At 38.9% G+C, this 20745-nt stretch overlaps 1 protein-coding gene across 1 annotated transcript; it reads left to right on the top strand.

Moving 5' to 3' along the window:
• Positions 1-708: 708 nt before the first annotated feature.
• LOC123235390 (diphthine methyl ester synthase-like) lies at positions 709-1739 on the top strand. The gene has a single exon (XM_044661509.1). The coding sequence runs from the start codon at positions 775-777 to the stop codon at positions 1603-1605; it is 831 nt and encodes a 276-aa protein (XP_044517444.1). The 5' UTR covers positions 709-774; the 3' UTR covers positions 1606-1739.
• The last annotated feature ends 19006 nt before the right edge of the window (positions 1740-20745 follow it).

Genomic DNA, 20745 nt, shown 5'->3' with positions numbered 1-20745 from the left:
ATATCTGGATGAAGAGAACAGGGGCACTTGGGAGTCAGGATACCCAGATTCAAATCCTGTCTCAAACATTGTCTTTTTAAAGATCTAAAATAATAAAGTCATAGAACCACATGAGAACATTTTAACCCCACAGAAGTATAAAGAATATTGATGAGATGGACTAAAATTTTGAAGATGTAATCATAATTTTTATTATTAAAGAAACAGAATGGCATTGTGGATAAAGGTCTACCTTTGGAATCAGAATTGGGAAGGCTTGTATGAAATTACACAAATCACTGAATCTCTTAGTACTCCAGGTAATTCTCTAAGATTTTAAGTTACTGGGGAGTTGCCTAGCTGCATCTCCAGAAGTAATACTACTAATAATAAGCAACATTTTTTTAGAAATCCAACTGTGGGACATATAAAGGGGGGAGGGTCCAGGATTGTCGCTGGTAAGATAGCAGGGAATGGAGTTAAGAGAAAGAATAAGAGACCATTTATCCCATGACATAAACGTTAACGTTTGTTAAAAACCGGGCCGTGTGCCGCCGAAAGCAAGGCCTATGGATTTAAGTCTGAACACGACCAGAGCGTGTATAGTTCCGGGAACGTACCCTTAGAGCCAAAGGGAACTCTCAAGAATCTTCACTTTATCGGGAAGGATCCCTATAAGCGAGACTCAGAGGGATTATGTAATCCTTTGTCCTGTGCCATACGGCCGCGTTTTCGAGATCTAGGAGAGGACCTTCATCCACTTCATCACAGCTTCTTCCCACTTCGGTGTTGAAAATGCTTTACCTGATTGGTCTGGGCCTGGGAGATGCTGAGGATATCACTGTAAAAGGACTGGAAATTGTAAAGAAATGTAATCGAGTGTACCTGGACAATTACACCTCAATCTTGTCTGTAGAAAAGGAAAGGCTGGAGCAGTTTTATGGAAGACCATTGATTGTTGCTGACAGACAGACAGTGGAACAAGAAGCAGAACAGATTATAAAAGATGCTGATGTCAGTGATATTGCCTTTCTTGTTGTTGGAGATCCCTTTGGGGCCACAACACACAGTGATCTTATTCTGAGAGCAGTAAAGATGGGGGTCCCATACCGAATTATTCATAATGCTTCCATCTTGAGTGCTGTTGGCTGCTGTGGGTTGCAGTTGTATAATTTTGGAGAAGTAGCATCCATTGTTTTCTGGACAAAGACTTGGAAACCAGAAAGCTTCTTCGACAGAGTGAAGGCAAACAGACAAAATGGCTTGCACACACTGTGCTTACTGGACCTCCAAATAAAGGAACTGTCTTTGGAAAATCTAATAAAGGGAAGAAAGATCTATGAGCCTCCACGATTCATGACTGTGAACCAAGCAGCCCAGCAACTTCTGGAGATTGTTCAAGACCATAGAGCTCGCGGAGAGGAACCAGCTATCACCGAGGAGACAATATGTGTGGGCCTGGCCAGGGTGGGATCTGAGGAGCAGAAAATTGCTGCTGGCACCTTACAGCAGATGGCGACTGTGGACCTGGGCGGCCCTTTGCATTCATTAATTATAACAGGAAACTTGCATCCTCTGGAGGTGGAAATGTTGAAACTCTTTCCTATGCCAGAGGACGGCTCATAAACCCCAAGTGTTAAAAGCTCCTGCCACAGCCTCTGTTTCTACTCTCCTTTATTCAGTGTCAGATATAAATACAAAGATATGCACCTTCAAAAGACAAAATAAAATGGACAAACATTTGGCTTCATCCCATGAACAAAAAAAAAAAAAAAAAGAAATCCAACTGTGGAGATGGAAGGTCCTGGGTTCAAGTTTGGCCTCAAATACTTCCTAGGTGTATGACCTGGGGCAAGTCCCTTAATCCTCAATTACCTAGCCCTTACTGATCTCTTGTTATAGAACCAATGCTCAGTATAGATTCTAAGACAGAAAGTAAGGATCTTAGCAATAATAATAACAAATGACATTTTTATAGTGTTCAAAAATTTGCAACATTCTTTACATATGTCATATCATTTGATCATCACAATTATCCTAAAAGATAGATGCTATTATCCCCATTAATAGATGACAAAACTGAGGCCCAGAGAGATTAATCAATAAATTAAGAAGTATTTCCTTGGAACCAATATACAGTACTGATTCTAAGATGGAAGGTAGGGATTTTTTTAAAAGCACTACATAAGTGCTAGCTATTATTATCTAGATACAAATTATAACTAAACCCATGGAAACAGATTATTTCATCAATGGAGATACTATAGAGCAGTGATTCCCAAAGTGGGCGCCACCGCCCCCTGGTGGGTGCTGCAGTGATCCAGGGGAGCTGTGATGGCCACAGGGGCATTTATCTTTCCTATTAATTGCTATTAAAAATTTTTTTAATTAATTTCCAGGGGGCTAAGTAATATTTTTTCTGGAAAGGGGGCAGTAGGCCAAAAAAGTTTGGGAACCACTGCTATAGAGGGTGAAAAAAAAACACCCAGACCAAACCCCTTGGAAACACTCACAGCTAGAAGGTAGGACCTCTGTGAAAAACCATCAAAAGATACTAAGAAGGAGTAAGTACAAAAGTATGAGAAGAACCAGGAGAGAACCGAGTCATGAAAACCTACAGAGGAAAGAAGAGGGTGATGAAAGTATCAGTGGCTAAAGAGAATTCAAGAATGATGAGGACTGAGAAAATCCATTGACTGACTGCACACGTGGCTAACTTTACACAGATTATTGGTGATTTTGGAGAGGAAGGGCAACCAGTGTTGGAAGGGTGGCCAGAGTGGCTGTGTCAAGGTTTCATTCATTACCAGAAGAAGGAAGGAGTAAGAAAGAAAAGACTAAGATTCCAGAGAAAATAGTGGAAGGGGTGAGTATATCTGGAATAGGATATTTGGGAGGTAGAGTTGAGAGGGATGGGAGTGAGAGAGCAAGCAACTGGGGATTAGGACTAGGTTTGCTACTTCTGTATCAGAGTCACTGAAATGGGGAGAATATGAGAAAGGAGTAATCATGGAGGGATGAGAGTAGGCAGAATATGAATAATAATACAAAGTTATATTGAGAGACTCTTTAGAGCAGTGGTTCCCAAACTTTTTTGGCCTACCTCCCCCTTTCCAGAAAAAATATTACTTAGCCCCTGGAAATTAATTTTTATTTTAATAGCAATTAATAGGAAAGATAAATGCACCTGTGGCCATCACCATCTCCCTGGATCGCTGCAGCACCCACCAGGGGGCGGTGGCGCCCACTTTGGGAATCACTGCTTTAGAGTCTTTATATTGAGAGACTTTTTAGAGTCAGGAGACCCACCTCTCAACAGGAAAAAACCGACAATTTGAGATGGATCAGGTCCTCCAGAGAACAGAAGTCTTTTTTTTTTTTAAGTATTTTTCCATGGTTATGTGATTCATAATCTTTCCCTCTCCTTTTCCCCTCCCTCCTCCCAGAGCCAACAAGCAATTCCACTGGGTTATATATGTATTATGGCTCAATACCTATTTCCATATTATTCATTTTTGTAATAATCTTTTAAAAACCAAAACCCCACATCCAATACCCATATAAACAAGTAGAAAATCAAATGCTTTCCTTTTGCCAATGGAAGTCTTTAGAACAAAGCTTTAGCTGACTTGCACAGGATCATGCATCTAGGCAGGATTCAAACCCAGGTCTTCCTGCCTCTGAGTACACAAGTTGTCTCCAACTCCAAGAATTGATGCAGAGCAAAAGAGTAGAACCAGGAGAACATTGTACAGAGACTGATACATTATGGCACAATCAAATGTAATGGACTTCTCTACTAGCAGCAATGCAATGACACAGGACAATCCAGAGGAACTCATGAGAAAGAACACTATCCACATTCATAGAAAGAACTGTGGAAGCAGAAACACAGAAGAAAAACATATGACTAATTATATAGTTCCACAGGGATATGATTGGGGTTTTGGCATTAAAAGATCACTCTACTGCAAATATGAATAACATGGAAATAGGTTTTGAACAATGATACATGTATAACCCAGAATTGCTTGTCAGCTCTGAGAGAGGGGAGGGAAGAGGGATGGGAAAAATTATGAATCATGTAACCATGGAAAAATATTCTAAATTAAAAAAGGGGGGAAAAAGAAGAAAAAGAAGTCTCCACATTAGGAGTTCCCTGAATTGATGAAATCACAAATTGGCAGTCTCCCCAACCCCACCAAAATAGTAATGCGCATAGCCTCTAAGGAATTTCTGAGCAATTGATATATATTAATGAATCCAGGCTTCTCAACAACTCTATAAAGAAGGTAGTAACACAAGATTTATTCAGAAATTTCACAGATGAAGAAGATGGCCCAGTGCTAAAGTTCTTGTTGATCCCTTCTCTCCAGAACTAACCTGGATGATATTCAGTGTTAAGTTCCAAAGCCTTCCAATACAGTGAACCCTCTAGCTTTATGAGAAATCTAGTGTTGTTTGACTTACAAGGGCGAGCACAATAGGTCGCTAATGCCTCTGTAATTTGGTAACAGATCAATTCATCACAATTACCACTTCTCTGGCAGCAGGTCCCACTCTATTTTATGAGCAGACATATGCTGAGTCTCTCACCCGTACCTTCCTGATCTGCCTGCTGGGGTGAATCAAGGGGGCAAGCATGCCAGAGATGAACTCCTAAACTCACAGCTGAAACTAGGTTGGCACCACTCCCTGGGATTAGGAAGGATGACCCATTGAAGTCCAATCCCTGCCATAGATTCTTCAATATACTGTTACTTTAACAATTGGTGATTTCACAAGGTGGATACTCCAACCATGGAAACCAATCATAACCTCTCCATATCCCATCTAATGCCCAAGAAGAAAAAATAAAAGAAGAAAAAATTTCACCAGGTGGCTAATTCTCTGATGATAAAGACCCTACATTGAAACTGCAGTCAACTTTAAAAGGCTTCTCTCTAGGTGAAGCTAATAATAATATGAATGGCTTACACAGGTAAAGCACTTTTAACATTTCAAAGGTCTTCTCCATATATTATCTACACTAAAGGTAAAGAAGAATTTCCCAGAATGAGAGGGTTATTTGTAAAACACTGGAATGAATGACCCAGAGACTCTCAGAGGATTATAGAGATTCAGAGGTGTAAATTGGATGTTGGATCCTCCAATCCAAGACTTCCTTTAGTTTTCCAAAGGAGAATGTTAATTACTGGGAGAGCTGGGATGCAGATTCCCAGTACAAAGGTCTTTCCCTCATACTCTGCTAACATCTCTCTCTAGGATGTCAGCATTTTATGAAAATAGTCCAAACAAAAAACACTGGTGGCAAGACTCCACATGAGGAAAGAAAAAAGCTCCCAAAGTTTCATCCCTAATTCTAGAAGATGGGAATTCGATTAAATTCAGCTTCCAAAATTTAAGACCCCTATCTCCACTTCTACTCCCCAAAACCACAACACACACACACACACACACACACACACACACACACACACACAATCATCTAGTCTTTATTTAGCAGCTATTAGTAGCAGCTAGGTGGAATAATGGAAAGAATGCTGGCCCTAGAGTCAAGAAGACCTGAGTTCAAATTTGACCCTTGGGCAATTATTAGCTGTGTGACCCTGAGTCAAATCATTTAATCTCTATCTGCCTCATTTTCCTCAACTATAAAATAAAGATAATAATAGAACCTACCTGCAAGGATTGTTGTGAAGCGCCAATAATATTTTTGTAAAATGCTTAGCAGTGTTTGGTACATTATAGGCAATATATAAATGTTAGCTAGTTATTATTATTACTATTATTGTTGTTGTATTCAGCTCCTTCTTTGATATTTTTCTTAAAGTCTCAATAACCCTAATTGGTTTTTTTTTTCTACACATACTAAGAGCCATTGGTATCAGGCTGCCACTCCTAGGAATAGAATTGATGTTTATATAGCATATTATGAAGGACTTTGGATTTGTTGTCTTATTTGACTCTCCCCACAGCACTATGAGGTGACCTATGTAGTATATTAGTCCCATTTTGCAAATAAAACAAACAGGGTTGGGGAAGGGATGGAATAGTCCGAGTAAGGTGACTTGCTCAGTATTAATTAAAGTAGAATTGCTTAAAGATTCAAACTCCAGACTTCTGACCCCAATTCTATCACTCTTGCCATGAGGCTACACTGACTCCTTCTATAAACCCATCTACTCACAAACTTCTCATTGCTAGCTAGCATCCAACTGAATTCTTCAACTCAGATGAATGCTATGATTTTATTTCCAAGGGTATCCCATTGATTATGGAATAAAGATTGCCATGCAGGAATTCATTGCTTCTGCTCTCTGATTACAATGCTATATATAAACAGCAGAGGTAGTGGGCTAGGTGTGTCCTTGAAAGCTTCCCTCCTCCTTGTCCTTTCCATCCTTCTGGATCATCTTTGTGATCTTTGTGATTGTGAGAGTTTCTACCCCTGTTAGATTTTGTTCATTAAATATCCATTCAATCAGTGTGTGTATGTTTATGATGGTGGTGGCGGTGGTGATGGTGATGATAATGGTAGTGGTGGTGATGATGGTGATGATGGTGGTGATGATGGTGATGGTGATGGTAATGGTGGTAATGGTGGTAGTGGTGGCATTAGTGGTGATGGTGATGATAAAAAGAACCCAGTCTTGGAGACAGAAAGATCTGGAATCAAGTCTTTCCTCTGACTCATACTGCATAGCTTACCCAGAACTGTGTTCAAGTTACTTAACCTCTTAATGTCCCAGGCAACTTTCTCAGGTTATAAACTATAGAATAGGTACAAACCTACACCAGAAGAACGAATTTCTTCACTGGAAGTTTTCCTTAGCAATAAAATCACAGATTTAGTTTTTTAAAAAAGGTCAATAAAAATTTAACAATATTTGTTAACATTATTATTAAATTCTTTAAATATTTCTTAATTGTGTATTTAACTTTATTTTTATCAATTTCATTAAACTCAACAATATTTAAGGTATAGTATTTCATAGGCTGGAATACAAAAATAAGAAGTGTATTGTCATATTCCTTGTCCTCAGGGAGATTACAATTTTATAGATGATAGCTCATATTTTATGTGGCTTTCTGATTAGCAGACTCTCTACTTATGTTATCTCTTCATGATATGATAATAATATCTACAATTTATAGATGAGGAGATTAAGAACCAGAGAGTTCGATTAATTTGACCAAGGTCATATGACTTGTATAGCAGAAGACTGAAACTGAGGTCCCTTGAGTTTAAGGCCAGGGAACTCTCCATTACAGCATGTTAGCCCAATCATGATTTTTAAGTTCAATTAAATTACGCAAGGAAGATTTCCCTTCTTTTTCACCCTGAATGTCTAGTGGGCCCTAATCCAAGTCAATTTTCAATGATAGATTGCTCTTGCTAGGACTCACATCCAAGGGCTTGAATCCTAGTTTGTAGAAGAAGCATAGACTCTCTGATTTGAAAAGGACCTCAGAGGTCATCAAATCCTCCTCTGTACCAGAACAGGAATCCTATCTGTGGATGATATGTGGTCTTCTAGCCTCTGCTTAAAAGGTCTCCAGCCATGAGGAAACTACTGGTTCTCAAGGGAGCCTATTTCTCTTCTGGACAGTTCTGATTATTATAAAGGTTTTCCTTATCTGCCTCTGCACAGTCTGTATTATACCAAACAGAACAAGCCTAACCTCTGTCTGACAAGTCAGACAGTCAGTCAAATAGCATTTATTGAGTATCATGTGCCAGTCACACTATCTGTTAAAAACCAGGGATATAAGGCAAAAAAACTTAAATAATCCCTGTTCTCAAGAAACTCACAGCCTAATCTGCAAGAGAACATGAAAACAACTGTGACAAATAAGCTATATACAAGATAAGTTGGGAGTGATCTCAGGGGCAAGACTCTAAGATTGAGAACTTGGAAAAGCTTGTAACAGAAGGGGGGACTTTAGCTGAGATTTGAAGGAAGCCAGGGAAGCCAGGAATCAGAGATGAGGAGGCACAGAGTTCTGGGCATGGATGATAGCCAGGAAAAATACCATTTGAAGACAATGGAAATTTTCAGTTACTTTAAAATTGCTATCATGTCTTCTCTGAGTCTTCTTTATTCCAAGGTAAACATCCCTAATTACAATTTGAAACCGTGTGGTCGAAAGCATGGTATGATGGAAAGATCACTGGCTCTGGACCTAGGTTCAAATGCTTCCTTGACCCTCAACTATGAATAAGGGATTTGAGAAGGTCACCTCTCAAGTCCCTTCCATCTCTGGATCTGTGATATTGTTACTTCACCAGCCTAGATGCATTGCAGTTTGCACATGTCCTTAAAAGTTCTCATACCCAGGGTTCCCATTCAGTTCCAACTAAAATCTAAAATCAGTTTTCCCAAAGAGTTATGTAGTTCTTGAGCTAACCACCTTGATTATACCTCCCCAATAATGGGACTGAGGAAGGCTTCAACATTTGGAGATAAAATGGCTCCATTTCTTTTCAATTATTATCCCACTTCCATATCCCTTTCTTTTTAACCCCTTACCTTCCATCTTAGAATTAATATACTGTGTATTGGTTCTAAGGCAGAAGAGTGGTAAAGGCTAGGCAATGGAGGTTGAGTGGTTTGCCCAGGGTCACACAACTAGGAAGTGTCTCAATCCAGATTTGAACCCAGGTCCTCCTATCTCTAAGCTTGGCTTTCAATCTACTGAGCCATCTAGCTGAGCTGGCCCCACCATCTCCCCATTCTCTCTTTGAATGTACTGTGACTGAATTGGGACATCCTCCCATTTGGTGGGAACTAAGGTCCCAAGGCAAGCAAATGAAGGACTTTCATGATTATTTCCCTCCCCAATCATTCCCACAGATAGGACAGAAATGAAAATTATAGTTGGTAGATACCTCAAAATAATCTTGTTACACACAATCAAAACCACATAAGGGAGCTCAATCCCAGGAGAAATAGCATAGGTTCTAGAGGATATATAACTAATTCCACAACTAATTCTGACCCATATGGTTGATGTTTAGCATACCATTTTCCGGCAGTGTTTGCTTGGACAAATCACTTAGCCTTCATGGTGATGATTTTACAGGTTATCTAGTTCAACCACTCTAAGATCATCACCAGTTCTAGAGCTATGATCCTGTGATTCCTAAAATCCCTCAAAGTTATGGTATTCTGTAATTCCATTATTCTGAAGATCCCTTTGCTTAAGAAGAATGAAATACTAGTAAGTTATATCAATCATCTATCAACAAAAAAATATTTAAGTGTCTCAGATGTACAAAGCTCAAGACAACTTGTGCATATATAAGTAAATACAAAATAAATATGGAGTAGTTTGGTGGGAGGAGGCATTCAAAGTAGGGGGGAATCGGGAAAAATTCCATACATCTTTGTCTACAGAGAAAGTGTCACTTGTGTTGATCTTCAAAGAAAATGTGGGATTCAAAGAGACAGAAGTGAGGTGTGATAGGAGAAACTTATCCATAGACATGGAGATTGCCTATACAAAGGCCTGAGATAGAGTATTTATGAAAGTGAAAAAGCAAGAAAGTCAGTTTGACTACAACACAGAGTATGTGAACTGTGAACGAGACTATTGTATTAAAAGACTGGAAAAGTATGCTGAAGCCCCACCGTGCAGGATTTTATATGCCCAACTGAGAGGTCTATACTTGATTCTAGAGAAAAAATTCTTAGTCTTTTTTGTTCTTGGACCCATATGGCAGTAATGGTGAAGCCTTTGAACTTCTTCTCAAAGTCTTTCAAGTGCCTAAAATAAAATTCATAGGATCACAAGGTAAGCCAATACATCAAATAGTTATAATTTTTTTAAGTTCATAGAACCCAGGCTAAGAACTCCTGTTCTACACAATTACAAAATACTTTTCACACATTTAAAACTAGATCTAAATAATTGGGAAAAAATTAATTGCTCCTGGGTAGAAAGAGCTAATATAATAAAAATCCTACCCAAATTAATCTACTTATTCAATGCCATACCTATCAAACAACCAAAAACTTTTTTATAGAATTAGAAAAAATTATAACAAAGTTCATCTGGAAGAACAAAAGATCAAGAATATCAAGGGAAATGATGAAAAAAATGTGAAGGATGGAGGCCTAGCAGTACCAGTTCTTAAACTGTTCTATAAAGCAGTGATCATCAAAACAATATGGTACTGTCTAAGAGACAGAAGGGTAGATCAGCGGAATAGATTTGGGGTAAATGACCTCAGCAAGCTAATATTTGATAAACCCAAAGACCCCAGCTTTTGGGACAAGAACTCACAATTTGACAAAAAATGCTGGGAAAATTGGAAAACATTATGGAAAGGATTAGGTTTAGATCAGCATCTTATACCCTAATGGGTAAATGACTTAAATATAAAGAGTAAAATCATAAATAAATTAGGTGAACATAGATTAGTATACCTGTCAGATCTATGGGAAAGGAAGGAATTTAAGATCAAGCAAGAGATAGAAAACAGCGCAAAATGTAAAATGAATAACTTTGGTTATATCAAATTGAAAAGGTTTTGCACAAACAAAACCAATGCAACCAAAATTAGAAGGAAAGCAACAAACTGGGAGAACATTTTTATAACAAAACTCTCTGACAAAGGTTTAATTTCCCAAATATATAAGGAATTAAGTCAAATTTACAAAAAAATCAAGCCATTCCCCAATTGACAAAAGTTCAAGGGACAGGAATAGGCAGCTTTCACATGATGAAATCAAAACTATCAATAAACACATGAAAAAGTATTCTAAATCCCTCCTGATTAGAGAAATTCAAACTAAAACACCTCTGAGGTACCACCTTACACCTAGCAGACTTGTCAATATGGCAGCAAAAGAAAGTGATAAATGTTGGAGGGGATGTGGCAAAATTGGGACACTAATATACTGCTGGTGGAGTTGTGAATTGGTCCATTCTGGAGGGTGATTTGGAACTATGCCCAAAGGGCTTTAAAAGAATACCTACCCTTTGACCCAGCCATACCACTGCTGGGTTTGTACCCCAAAGAGACAATAAGGAAAAAGATTTGTACAAAACTATTTATAGCTGTGCTCTTTGTGGTGACAAAAACTTGGAAAATGAGGGGGTGTCCATTGATTGGGGAATGGATGAATAAATTGTGGTATCTAGTGGTGATGGAATATTACTGTACTGAAAGGAATAAAGAACTGGAGGAATTCCATGTGAATTGGAAAGACCTGTAGGAATTGATGCAGAATGAAAGGAGCAGAAACAGGAGAATGTGGTACACAGACTGTGGCACAATCGAATGTAATAGACTTTTCTACCAGCAGCAATGCAATGACCCAGGACAATCCAGAGGAACACATCCAAAGAAAGAACTGTGGGAGCAGAAATGAAGAAGAAAAACATATCATTGATCACATAGTTCCATAGGGATATGATTAGGGTTTTGATGTTAAAGGATTACCCTACTGCAAATATGAATAACATAGAAATAGGTTTTGAACAATGATACATGTATAACCCAGTGGAACTGCTTCTCATCTCTGGGAGGGGAAAGGAAAGAGTGGTTCCTTGGTGGGAAGGGGGATCATGAATCATGTAACCATGAAAAAATATTCTAAAATTTAAAAAGGGGGAGAAAAAAGAATTCCTGTTCTAAAGGGAAGAGGGAACCAATGAAATTTAATAAGCAAGGGAGTAACGTGGTTAGACTTATGTTTAAGAAAAATCACTCTGACAGCTTTGTGGGAACTGGAGAGAACACAAGAGAGACTTTAAGCAGAGAGAACAATCAGACCTACTGCAATAGTCCAAGAGAGAGACTATAAGGGCCTGAACTAGAGAGATAGCTGTGTGAATGGTAAGAATGGGATGAGATAAGAGATGTTGCAGAGATAAAATCAACTAGAATTGGCAAATAAATGGAAGTTTGGGCTGGGGAGCAATGAGGAGTAAAAAATCATGTGTGACTCCAAGATTATAAAATTGGATGACTGGAAAGAATGGTAATATCCTCAAAAGAAACTCAGAAAGTTGGGAAAGAGCTAGGAGAGGGCAGTGAGAAAAGACAGGAGAAATAATGAATTCTATTTTGGATATGTTGAATTTGAGATAACTATAGGACAGTCCACTAGAAAACCTTAATAGACAGTTGACAATCTAGCAAAAATCTGAGGGGTGGTCAGTCAGGAAAGAAGAGACCCAGTCACAATGTATGTATGTAGAATTGTATAGAGAACAAAGGCTGTAGAGAACTCAAGAACAATGGGGACCTGGAAAAAGCCATTGGCTCAGATAATTAAGCAACCACTAGTTACTTTAGAAAGGGCAGTTTCAGTTGAATGAAGAGGATGGAAGCCAGATAGTGAAGGACTGAAGATTGAGAGAAGAGGAAATGAAGCAATACTTGCAGACAGCTTCTTCTAGGAGTTTGTATGTGAAAGGGAGGAGAGGTATTAAGTAGGATCACAGGCATGCAAATTAATCTCATTAGGAAGTACACAGAGGGAATTTTATTTTTAAGCATTTATTGAATACTCAATCATAAAGGACATTATTACTAAAGAAACTAAAACTTAACTAAACCTAATTTTTTTAACGTTTTATCTTAAAAATTTTTAAAGTTTTATCTTAAAACTATAAACTAAAATAAATGAGATTCAAAATACCAAAATGTCTTTGAAACATTAGAGTGTGCCTAAACACATCAGAAATGCCATATACATCAACTATATATAGGATGATAGATTATGGGGTTGTTAAGGTAAAGTCAGGATTTGCTGCTGTTGTTATTTAAATGAGAGAGCCCAGGATGACTGCACCACAGAATGAGTCAGTAGATAGAGACTGAAAATAAAAAAGGGGATGATTGTTGGGTAGAGATGGGAGGGGATTCAATAGAGGGTACAAACAGAGAACTTGGACTTAGTGAGAAGGACCACCTCTTCCTCAGTAAGTTGAACAGTGTTTTCAGATAGTATTTCTCTCCAAAATCTAACCCAAAATGAGGGTTTCTCCTCTGACAGCCTCTTCTTTCATGGCTTTTGTCACTGCCTAATAAGTCTTGTTATTGAACCAACACTTTCACCCAATTCTAAAAGGGAAGGGAGGCTGCTGACTAGGAGAAGGGCAGGAAGCAAGGTCTATGTCTAGCAGATTCTCAGTCCTTTTGTCTTCAACTCCCCCAGGAATTAAATGGGAGGAGAGGCATCCAGGGGAGTTCAAAGATCCCATATATACTTCTTGCCAGACTTGCTTGGAGGCCTTTTATTACAAAATCATTAGGGATCAGAATAAGATTAAGCCTCCTTTTTCAACAAAAGTAAATAGTCTCTTTCATGCCAGCCCCCCCTTCACACACACACACACACACACACACACACACACACACACACACACACAGAGAGCTTCTGGGATGAATAAAGAGAAAGGACTGGACAGGCTGAGTCAGTGAGATAGGGGGAGAAAGATAAGAAGAGAAAGTTCAAGAATAGAGGACCTGCTCAGCAGCTAAGACATTTCCATAGAGAGTATGGTCCTCTTGGATCCCAAAAAGAGTGGGGGGGGGGAATGGAGTCAAAGTGGTTTCTTCACCATGAATATATAACTTCTAACACATAAATAGAAAAACCCCTTCTCCCTACCCTAAACACCCATGCAACCCCTCCTAAAAACTCATATTTCTATGTCACTTTAAGGTTTACAGGACTATTTCCTCACAATGACCCTATAAACACCATTTTACAGAAAGGGAAACTAAGGCTCCGAGAAATTAAGTGATTTACTCATGGACACACAATTAATGTATCAATGCTAGTTCTCAGACTCAAGTCACTTCACTCCAGCTCTGGAATGGTGTCTCATGACTATATCCCTACTCTGCCCACAGTAAGTGAAGGAAAAATACATAGAATGAAGAGATGTGTGGAATGAGATATGAGGGGAACCTTCCTTGCAGGAAGTGGGAATTGAGTTGAATCTTGAATGATGGAAAGACTTTGGATGAATGGGGGGAAATGAGGAGTGTATTAAAAGCAGAGAGATGAACATGAACAAGAACACGGAGGAAAGAATGACCATGACACATTCAAGGATCAGTGAGGAGATTCTTCCTGGAAAGAGCAGAGGCTATTTGTTGGAGAGAAGGTAGAGAAAAGATAAATACTTGAAGAGAAGGTAGAAAAAAGATAAATACTTGGACAGTCAGAATGTAGATTGTCTTGAACACCAAGATTCCTCTCACTGGAATTATTCAAGTCATCAAATCCAGAATCTCTGAGTTTGAAGAGATCCTATTGGCCATCTTGCTTAACTCCTAGCAAATAATCCCTCTAAGCATATCTAACAAGTGAGCATCCAACCTTTGTATAGAACCAGATCTCCAGTAAGGCAGACATTTTGTCAAGAGACAGTCCATTTACCTTCAGGATAATTTCAGTTGTTGAGAGTTTTTCCTTTTGCCACACATAGATTTGCTCCTTTGTCCTTTCTACTCATTGCTCTAAGTTCATGGTGGTGAACCTATGGCATGGGTGCCAGAGAGGGCATACAGAACCTTCTCTGTGGATACAAACACCATTGCCCACCAGAGTTCATTACTAGAAAGGCAGAGGGACTCAGGCCAACCTGCTTCCCTTCCCCTCTCCTTGTGCACCTGAGGACATCCTTCTCTTCGCCCCTGTGTCCAGCAGCCCAATGGAAGCACTTCCTCCCTCCCCTACGAAGTCTCTAAAACATTTGCCATCACTGCTCTAAGTTTTGTCTTCTGGGACCCAGTAGAAGAAAATCTAATCCCCTTTCTACATGACAGCTCTTCAAATACTTACAGACAGCTATGATGTTCTCCCTGTCATTTCTTCTCCAGGCCAAACATGCTCATTTTCTTCAAATAATCCTCATATGGTATGAATTAAAGAACCTTCTCCACAATCCTACTTGCTTTCTTCAGTTTATCAAAGTCTTTTCTAAAAGGTGGTGTACAGAACTGGGCAAAGTCTCCCCCAGCAGACTGTGAGCTCCTTGAGAATAAAAACTGTCTTTTACCTTTCTTTGTATCCTGAGCTCTTTAGCACAGTGCCTGGCACATGACAGGCAGTTAATAAATGCCAACTGACTTGTTGACAATCCTTCAGATGTGGTCTTGACCAGAGTAAATACAACAGGACTATCACTTTCCTAATCTTAGACTCTATACCTCTCTTAATGTACCCCAAGTAGTTTTTTGGGGTTTTTTTGGCTGCCATTAGCTTTTTGGGCTGTTAAGTCATACAGAATTTTCAGTCCACTAAAACCCTATATCTTTTCTAGACAAGTTTTCATCTATTATTTCTCCCATATTATACTTGTAAAGATCACTTTTTAAACTCCAACTTTTATATTTATAATTTTAAATCTTATTTTATTTTTGGATCCTAAGTTTATCAACAATTATGTTAACTATTCCTTCCAATGTTTATGTCATCTGCAATTCTGATCAGCATGTCCTCTTCGTATGTATCTAAGTCATTGATTAAAACATTATGTAGCATAGGCCCAAGTGCAGTTTCCCAGAGCAATCCATTATAAGACCCCTTCCAGATTGACACAAAAATACTGTGGGTCCAACCATTCAACTAGTTCTTAATCTTCCTTATCAAGCTATTACCTATTCACACATCTCTCTCTGTCTCTGTCTCTCTATCTCTGTCTTTATCTCTCACTGTCTCTCTCTTGAAAATTTAGGTAAACTCTATCTGCAGCATTCTCCTTTTCTATCAGTATAGTTTCCTTGTCAAAAAAAAATTAGGTTAGTTGGAGGTAACCTTTTTTGGGGGGAAGTAGATGGTAGGTTAAAAAGAACAATGGCTCTGAAGTCAGGGAAGCTGAGTTTAGGCCCACTACCAATGCATATTATCTACCTTGAACAAGTCTCTAAACTTCATTTTCCTTATCCATAAATTGGGGCATTGGACTATGTGGCTTCTGAGGTACCTTCGAAATTTCTGATGAGATGATTACTGCTTCCTATTCTAATTGTTTACTAACCATCCCTCTAATAACGTCTTCTAAAATCATGCTAAAAATTGAAATCAAGCCCAAGTTCAGTAGCCCAGAATTTATGAGCTCCATTCTCTTCCTTTGTTTTTTAATCAGGATGACATGTGACCTTTCCTAATCTGATGGTACTCCTCCATTTCTTCACAAGCTTTCAAAGATCACTGTAATAACAGCTGCCAGTTCTTTCAGTACCTGAAGATACCGCATAGCAGGATTTGGGACTTGCACTCATCAAGGGCATCTCGGACAACCATTTATCAGGGATATCATAGAGGAGATTCAGGCTTTGTGCAATAATTAGACTTGATGACCTCAGAGGTCTCTTCCAATGCTAAGATTCTATGATTCTATAATATTCCAGCTGCAATTTTCCTCCTCTAAATTCTGATGGCACTCATTGTCTGAATTACACAGTGTAGTTTCTTGATTCTCTTTTCATATTGTTCTTTGATTGCTTCATGGACCTGTTTCATTTCCTAATGAGAATGTAAAAATTGGTCACATTCCTATAGCGCTTTGAAATTTACCTTTCATAATCAATCCCATGAGAGCAGTGGAATAGGCATTATTATTCCCTTTTAATAAGTTGCAGAAACAGTATTGTGGTGATGGCTGGGCTTGGAGTCAGGAAAATCTGTGTTGAACTCTGCACCTCCCAATCCTTGTAAGCCAAATCAATGGTGTTGCTAGACATAGTTCCCATAATAGGAGTTCCCCACACTGACAAAAATCACAGATCCTCTATATAATTATTTACATCAATAAAAAAAGTATAATTGTACAAATAAGGAAGCTGAGGCTCAGAGTAAAAAAAAAGTCTTGCTGTGTAAATGGTCAAATACCAGGTAAATGGTCAAACACCATGTCAGAGCCCAAGAACAAAAGCAAGTAATTCTACTACACCAGAATAATGCATTTCTCATTATATATGATGTTAATCATGATACTGTACCTCAATGGCAGGACTTAAGTCTTAGGAACAGAAAATGAATCACAGAATCAGGAGCTGGAAAGAACCTTAGTGGTCTTGTATCCAACCTTCTCCTTTCACAGGTGGAGAAACTGAGACCCAAAGAGATGAAGTGACTTCTCCAAAGTCACTCAGAAAGTGACCAACCTAGAATCTGAACCCAGGTCTTCTAAATAATAATAATAGTTAGCATTTAAAGTCTGTCAAGACCTTTACAAATATACTCTCAATTGATCCTCACAACAACCATGGGAGGTAGGTGCTGTTATTATCCCCATTTTGCAGATGAGGAAACTGAGGCAAACAAACATTAAGTGACTTGCCCAGAGTCACGTAATGTCTGAGATCACATTTGAATTCAGATCTTCCAAACTCAGGTCCAGTGCTATATCCACTGCCCCAGAGAGTGCATCCAACCCCAGCAATCTTTCCAGTGCCCCATATAGTCTCCCTCTCTTCTCTGGCATCTCTTCTCTCTCTTCTTCCTCTCTGCCAATGGCCTAAAACAGTTCTAGGCACATAGTAGGCACTCCACAAAATCTGGTCCAATCTGTTTGTGTTAATCTTCCATAAAACTGTCAGATTCATCAAACCCCCAGCTGGCAATCTGAAGCCTGCAGTGAAGGATGACTAAGAGCTGTGGCAGGGTATTGAATTAACAGAAGGTTAAAAATTGTCGTAATTCCACCAGAGCGGCACTAACAAAAGACAGCCCCTGACCTGCCATGGGCCCTAACTCCATGCAGCAGTCCAGCTCTCCCTTCGACTAGAGGAGTTAAGAACTTGGCCATTTCTCTGGAAAACTCAAGTCTTTCCCCTCCATAAGAACCTGGAAAGTCTTATCTCCTAGTCCAGCAGGAGTCTGGGGCTCATCTGTGGCCTGCAAGCTCTTTTGTCTCTCTCTTCACCGACACCTCATTGATGGGCAATTTTTCTAAACAGCAGCAAAATTGCAGTGCCTGCTTCTCTGTCAATAAATTCCATTATTTCACAAGGAGCCTGGTAGCCTGGCCAGAAAATGCCAGAGTGATTACCCCCAGGAACTGCAGAACTGCAGGCTGAGAGGGCTCTGCGAATCTATGTGCCGAGTCTGATCTTGGCCCAACAGGAGTACTATAGTCCGAACTCACACAGTTTATTTTGTTTCTGGCAAGCAGGACGGTCCTTCTGGAACAAAGAAAGGAGAGAATGGCTGTAGCCAGCACAGGCTTTATGGTTCTCAGTTGGTTGGGCAAAGGGCAACAACTTCTCCATTGAATCAGATTGGAGTTGGAAGGTTCCTCAGAGCACATTTATTTCAAACTCTACCTTTATAACATCCCCAGTGACACAGCAGGATGAGATATGGTTCAGTAAAATGTAAACTCCTTGCAGGTAGAGATAATATCATTTCTGTCCCTATACCTTTTATGCCTACCTCAATTCCTTCTCTATAGTTACAAAATTGTTGACATGAATTGAATTACAGGAAAAAAAATCCTTATAAAGTGTCCATCCATGAGTCAGGATAATAAAATGTTTAAATAATAATAAAATTATTAATAAATAAAATTAAATAATAATAAATAATAAATTACATATTTATGTAATAAAGCTAACAGCATATATCTCTCACTACAACCTAAACAGGTTGCTGATCCATGGGTTATTATCCTCATTTTATCCTTTTTTTTTTTTAAACTGGGACTCAAAAGGTTTAAGTGACTCTCAAGATTATGTAACTCTGATGTCAGAATCTGGATTTGAGCATGTCTCTTAATTTCAGATCTAGCATTCTGTCTTCTATGCCAAATTGTTCATTCAAGCATCTGTGCCAGTCATTGTGTTAGATTTTGCAGATACCAAAACAAAAATGTCTTCTGCCCTGAAGTGCTCATTCAGCTGGACACAATGATTTTATCTATAGACCCCATAAATGTTGAACCCTTTCCTATTACTTTCTACCTATATGACCTTGATCAAGGGATTAAACTTCTTTCAGATTCATTTTCTGCATTTGCAAAATTGGGCATTTGAAATAAATTATTTCTGAGATTCATTACAGTTCTAAAGAAAAATGTTCCTATGATTCTATGGGGGATCCTTCCTCAACCCTTTTTCCCTTGAAGCTTCCTGAACTGAGAAATGATTTTGTCCCAGAATCTAGAACTCTCATTCAACTGCTCAGTGTCCCTTCTCTTTATTCTCTACTAGCTCCTGAGTCTCCTGGTTCCTGATGATTTGTCCTGATTTTTAACTATTCACCTTCAAAGAATCACAGAATCTAAGAATTAGAAGAGACTTAGAAGTGATCTGGACAAGCTTTTACCAGAAGAATATGGGTGCTGCTAGGAATTGTAATCTAGAAGAAGAGAACCAATGGTGTGGACTCTCACTAGTCTCTCAAAAGAGAGAGTCCCAGCATGAGATTTACCCCATTCCAGCATCTAAATGATTGCAAATGAAGAGAGCCTCTCCCTTGAACTTGAATCATGAACAATTAGAGTCTCTTTTGTATCACTGACTAGTTTAGAGTCATCTGCCTGTATAGAATTTGCCTTTTTCTCTGATTATCAGTTACTGAAAACTGGTGAATTTATCATTTCTCCACTACCTCTCCCTATCCTGCCTCACTACTGTCCTGAGAAACTTGCAAGCTTGTGCTCTCTTTAAATCTCTTTTATTTGCTATCTACTTTTAAATTGTGCTTTAATCTTCAGAAAAAGATAAAATGATTTCCATTGCATTCTGAGTAAGGATTCACTGTAAAGGAATGAACCACTCAATGGGGAAAGACAAAAGGGAAACCATGGACCAATAGCCATAGAGTTAACCTTTAACCTGTATTGGAATTCTCTCAACACAAAGAAGGGCTTTACATGAATTTCATAGAATCACAAATAGAGAGAGCTGGGAGGAACTTCAGAAACTATTTTATCCATCCTTCTCATTTTACAAATGAGAACAGGGCCAGAGAAGACAAGTACCTTGTCATGCATCTGAAGTAGGATTCTAGAGTCAGTACTTCTATCTTCTGGGCCACATTGTCTCGCCCACTATATGCTTCACAGATAAAGGATCATCCAGATTCTCCTTGAACACCTTCACTGACAAAGCTTACCGTCTTTCCAGGAAGCTCATTCTATTATAGGACTATAGCCAATTATTACTTCTCTCTCTTGTTGAACTAAAATCTGTCTCTGTTAACTTCCAACATATATACATATTGGTCCTTTGATCCTTTCCTTTGTCCTTTTGGCATCCATGCCAGTCTGATTCTTGCTTAGAGGGTAGCTGGTTCCTCATTCATTACTTCTAAAATCTCTGCTCTCTTTGTGTTCCCATGACTTGAGCCTCCCTATCTGGTTCCTAATTCATAATTACTCACAATTTCTATTGTTCTTTAAGGTTTATAAAGCACTTAACCCAAAATCTCCCTCTATGGAAAGTCAATCAGTATTATCATGTCCATTTTATAGATGAGGAAGATAAGACTCTGATTTAGTCAGTCACATAGCTGGCTAGGAGACTATAGGAGTAGAACCAAGCTCTAAAGACTCCAAGTGCAATGTTTTGCTTTTTTTTCCCTTCTATCTCCATGATAGTGCTTTAGAGAGGTATAAAGCAAAGTGCTTTATGAAATCTGAGGAGTAAAGCCACTGTCAATGGGGAGAATCTGGGAAGATTTGTGGAAGGGGCAGCCCTTGGGTTAGGTTTTAAAGAATGGGTAAAATTGAAAGATTTCAGAACTCTGATCAATGTAGTGACCAACTGTGATATCAGAGCACTGACAA

The sequence above is a fragment of the Gracilinanus agilis genome, chromosome 2, assembly GCF_016433145.1.
Source record: "Gracilinanus agilis isolate LMUSP501 chromosome 2, AgileGrace, whole genome shotgun sequence".
NCBI lineage: Eukaryota > Metazoa > Chordata > Mammalia > Didelphimorphia > Didelphidae > Gracilinanus > Gracilinanus agilis.
The sequence above is the reverse complement of the archived record's forward strand: the minus strand, read 5'-3'. Positions and strand labels throughout refer to the sequence as shown.

Bases quoted from the DNA above. Each gene is read 5' to 3' on its own strand.
- LOC123235390 (XM_044661509.1), top strand. From the start codon at position 775: ATGCTTTACCTGATTGGTCTGGGCCTGGGAGATGCTGAGGATATCACT.